The following is a 5,000-nucleotide window of genomic DNA, read 5'->3' as shown; positions in this document are numbered from 1 at the left end:
CAACCCCCGATTCGCCATACAAAGTACACCAACCGAAATTTAGATCGCGAATATTTTCCAAGTCCTTAGGTGTATTTCCAAAATTTTTATGTCGTTGTGTCCGTCTTGACGAGACCTTTCGGGCTAGACCTATTTCATTGTTTCCAGCCATCAAATTTTCCAAAACTCAAAATTTTCATTTTTGAAAAACACACTTTTGGTTTTTTGCATTTTTCTCGGCTGTTTTTCAATTTATATCTTCCAAATTTGTTCTACGGTGGTCTCCAGGTCCCCCCCCATCCGTAGACACCACCCACACCCCTTTCCGCCGCGCCGTTCCTCGGCAATTTCGGTGGAAAAACACTCAAATTTCAAATTTTCGCCCGCCCACCCACCCTTTGTAGATACCGCTTAGCTGGACACGCTCGAATACTAGGCCCGAAATTTTCGATGTAAAAATTTTTAAGACTAAATTTTGTATTTTATTTTGTATTTTTAGACTGTGCATTGGTGCATTTGATATAGACTGTACATTATTGTGTACAATTTATTAGATTTAAGACTATACCTTATTGGGTAATTATACATTTTTGACTATTGTCTACTAGTTTACTTTTATATCTAAGACTGTGTATTGTACACACAAAAATACGACGGTATACGCAAATACATCACAATTATACAAGTACACGCCCGCATACTAACTTACATACACAAACACACATCTATCACACATACACACGTAATCTCACACACACATAACCTGCACACATACACACCTAACACACATAAAAACACAACACATACATACACACAAATCCTCACATCGCATATAGTACACGCACACACAAATACACACACTCACACACACGCACACACACACTCACAAATATATTGCGTATTTATATAAAAACACTTACCTCCTAAATTGACACCTACCTCCAAATCATCGTAGACGGCAGGCTCGTCTCGCACGTAGTACCTGAAACAGAAAGAGACAAATTAGAAATATGTTCGGAATTAGAACACCGGCAAAACCTAAACAACCAGCGCCCCAAGCTAAAACAAGTCCCCCACAAACGACTACAAACGTAAGGAGAAGTGTAGGGGAAAGGGAGTCAGGAGCCAATACGAGCCCCAAACAAACGACCAGCAGCTCGCCTACCGCGAAAAGTCTGGCCTTAAGAACCCCATCACCCAAGCACTCAGCAACAGGAGCTGGAACGAGAACGGTGACAAAGAAAGACCGGACCAATAAAATAACCGCCAAAGCTGCATTCTCGCCGAAACTGATCTACCAATCAAGAACAACCTCAACAGAGCGGACCCAAGCGGCAAAGTTCTGGCTCGAAAAGGGCCATGCGGCGCTGACTGAGTCCAGGAATTTAAAAGGCGACCTCAAGGAAACATTAAAACAGGCCCTAAATAACCTGTACAGAATGTACAGGGAGGCAGAGGAGTCGAATGCAGCTAACCAGGAGGGCAGGAAAAGTGGGGAAAAAGTAGGGGAAGGCGAAGTAGAAAGAAGAGAAGAGGACCCTGGAGTAACTTTAAAAAAGGAACTCCAGGAACATGCAAGACTGCTTCAGGAGAACAAAACAGAAATGGGAAGGCTCAGAGAGGCCCTAACGAAATGCCAGGAAGAGAGGCCAACTTACGCCGACACATTAAAAATAGGAAAAGACCCTCTGGAAAGAACAACTCTCCACTCGATTATAGTGACCTCCCAAAACGAGACAGAGACAGGAGAGGAAGTGCTGGAAAAGGTGAGGAAAGCTGTGGATGCGAAGGAAGGCTGGGTGGAAGTAGAGAATGTAAGGAAAGCAAAAGATAGAAAGATCATTATGGGATGCAGAAGCATAGAGGAAAGGGACAAGATAGTCAAGAGGATAGAAGAGAAAGGCGAAGCCCTCCGCGTGGAAGAGATTAAGAACAAGAACCCGCTACTGATTTTAAGAGACGTCTTGACCATCCATACAGACGAAGAAATTATCAACGCTCTCAAAAAACAGAATAGGGCTATATTTGGGGACCTTAACGAGGAGGAAGGCGGGATAGAGGTAAAATACCGGAGAAGGGCTCGAAATCCACTCAACGCCCACACAGTAATCTGCGTCTCTCCTAAAGTATGGGGAAGGGCAGTGGCCGCAGGAAGGGTGAGGGTAGACTTGCAGAGCGTGCGGGTCGAAGACCAGACACCTTTGGTACAATGCACAAGGTGTCTGGGCTTCGGACATGGGAAGCGGTTCTGCAAGGAGACCGTCGACCTCTGTAGCCACTGCGGGGGACCCCATATGAGGAGTGAGTGCGCGGAATGGCTTGCAGCTACGCCTCCAGCATGCAAGAATTGTGTCCTTGCGAAGGCCCACCAGACGGACCACAACGCCTTCAGCCCACAGTGCCCGGTGCGTAAGCGATGGGATGCACTCGCTCGAGCCTCGGTCCAGTATTGCTGAGGGCACCCACGAGGACACCAGGGCAACATATTCAGGCGGAGAAGAGATCTGCTCCCAGTATAGCGTTATCCAGGCGAATATACAACGCAGTAGAACAGCAACAGCGGAGTCGGTCACTGAAGCGGGGAACCGGAAAGCGGCTTTTGCACTCATTCGGGAACCTTATATCGGGGGGTCGGGGGAGAGGAGGACCTACCCTGGTGAAAGAGCCGTGCAATGTGCCGATAGAGCCGCCGACCGAGTAGTTAAGGCTGCCATCCTCGTCTTCGACGGGCGCATCGACATCACTCGGTGCCCCGCGCTCACGACGGAGAATGTGGCAGTAGCCAAGCTCCGGACGGGGGCGTGGGAGATTGGGGTGGTGTCGATGTACCCTGAGAAGGACAGACCGATCGACTTGTACGCCGCGCACATTGCCACAGCAGTGAACAAAGTAGGCAGGGATAACGTTATAATGGGTGGGGATGGGAATGTATGGAACACGTGGTGGGGAAGCAGGGACATGAACGGGGGAATGAAGCGGGGGGAGGAATTGGCCGGGATTGGATTGGGAAGATTGGACCTGCAAATCCCAAACCGGGGTACGACTCGCTCCACGAACCGGCTCGGACGCATCGCCAACCGGAGAGTCGCAGCCGACATCACAGTCTCGGACCACTCGGCAATTTTGTTTGACCTACGACTTCGACGGGCAAGCGGATGTGAGGTTAAACCTACTATTCGTAGGTTTAACAGTAGAACGGCAAATTGGGACCTGTTTCGTGTGAAACTAGCCTTAATTTGGGAAGAAAAGGTTATCAGAAGGGACACAAGGGTATCAAAAGGGACACAAACAAGAGGGGGAAAAATTACTGATGTAATTACTCAAGTTTGTGATGATACAATAGCTAAAATCAAACCCAAAGGTCAAACGAAATTGCCGTGGTGGACTGATGGACTAGCTGCGATGAAGAAGGAAGGAAGGCGAGGCGTTGGGAAGGAGTGCGCCATTTGCGGCTCGGGATCGGCCCTCGAGACAGTGGTCAAGAGTGTCTCCCTTCACCCCACTGTGCTCAAATTGCAACAGAATATAAAAACACCCAGTATTCCACCCAAAAAGCTGAGGCTATTTTGGGTGAAAGCACACAGTGGGGTGGAAGGTAGCGGGAGTGATGATTTGCTCGGGAGGGATGCCGCACTCCGGCCTCTAGGAAGGTGGACTGTAACCGGTGTGGGAATCATGCAGGGTCGGAGGAGAGAGGGAGTCATGCTCTTTGCCGAAAGGCAAACGGAAAATGCGTGCGTGACAAAAAATGATAATGCGCAATCAAGCGCTGGATGATTGAAGGAGGAGGGAACATACAACAATACATGATGGACAAAGGCCCTGATTATGTCGGGGGAATCACGAATTAAAAAAAAAAAAAAAAAAAAAAAAAAAAAAAAAAAAAAAAAAAAACCTAACCTAACCTAACCTAACCTAACCTAACCTAACCTAACCTAACCTAACCTAACCTAACCTAACCTAACCTAACCTAACCTAACCTAACCTAACCTAACCTAACCTAACCTAACCTAACCTAACCTAACCTAACCTAACCTAACCTAACCTAACCTAACCTAACCTAACCTAACCTAACCTAACCTAACCTAACCTAACCTAACCTAACCTAACCTAACCTAACCTAACCTAACCTAACCTAACCTAACCTAACCTAACCTAACCTAACCTAACCTAACCTAACCTAACCTAACCTAACCTAACCTAACCTAACCTAACCTAACCTAACCTAACCTAACCTAACCTAACCTAACCTAACCTAACCTAACCTAACCTAACCTAACCTAACCTAACCTAACCTAACCTAACCTAACCTAACCTAACCTAACCTAACCTAACCTAACCTAACCTAACCTAACCTAACCTAACCTAACCTAACCTAACCTAACCTAACCTAACCTAACCTAACCTAACCTAACCTAACCTAACCTAACCTAACCTAACCTAACCTAACCTAACCTAACCTAACCTAACCTAACCTAACCTAACCTAACCTAACCTAACCTAACCTAACCTAACCTAACCTAACCTAACCTAACCTAACCTAACCTAACCTAACCTAACCTAACCTAACCTAACCTAACCTAACCTAACCTAACCTAACCTAACCTAACCTAACCTAACCTAACCTAACCTAACCTAACCTAACCTAACCTAACCTAACCTAACCTAACCTAACCTAACCTAACCTAACCTAACCTAACCTAACCTAACCGCCGAGAGTCACAGGACTACCACGAAAGGCTGCGTGCAGGGTTCGGTGGGGGGCCCAACATTCTGGAACCTCCTGTTGGACCCCCTACTGAAAGAGATTGAGGACATGGGAGAGCACGTCCAAGCTTTCGCTGATGATATTGTCCTAATGATATCCGGGGATAGCGGGGCTGAGACCCAGAGACGGACCAACGCGGTCCTCGAGCGTGTTCGGCGCTGGGGAGAACGAAATAAACTTAGGTTCGCGCCGCATAAAACCCAGGCAATGGTAATAACCAATAAGCTTAAATTCGACTCCCCGGCGCTGACCA

The 5,000-nt window shown here is 47.1% G+C and overlaps 1 protein-coding gene across 1 annotated transcript in view; it reads left to right on the top strand.

Annotated features, from left to right (window-relative positions):
• The first annotated feature begins 4,954 nt into the window (after window positions 1–4,954).
• LOC140751583 (uncharacterized) overlaps window positions 4,955–5,000 on the top strand; it is a 1,554-nt gene continuing 1,508 nt past the window's right edge. The window contains exon 1 of the mRNA XM_073085536.1: window positions 4,955–5,000. This exon is cut by the window's right edge and continues 1,508 nt beyond it. Coding sequence (XP_072941637.1) covers window positions 4,955–5,000 — 46 coding nt within the window.

The sequence above is a fragment of the Epargyreus clarus genome, unplaced genomic scaffold (genome assembly GCF_041222505.1).
Source record: "Epargyreus clarus isolate Ecla_fem2 unplaced genomic scaffold, WU_Ecla_fem_2.2 ptg000023l, whole genome shotgun sequence".
Lineage (NCBI taxonomy): Eukaryota > Metazoa > Arthropoda > Insecta > Lepidoptera > Hesperiidae > Epargyreus > Epargyreus clarus.
This window is presented reverse-complemented; position numbering and strand designations above follow the sequence as displayed.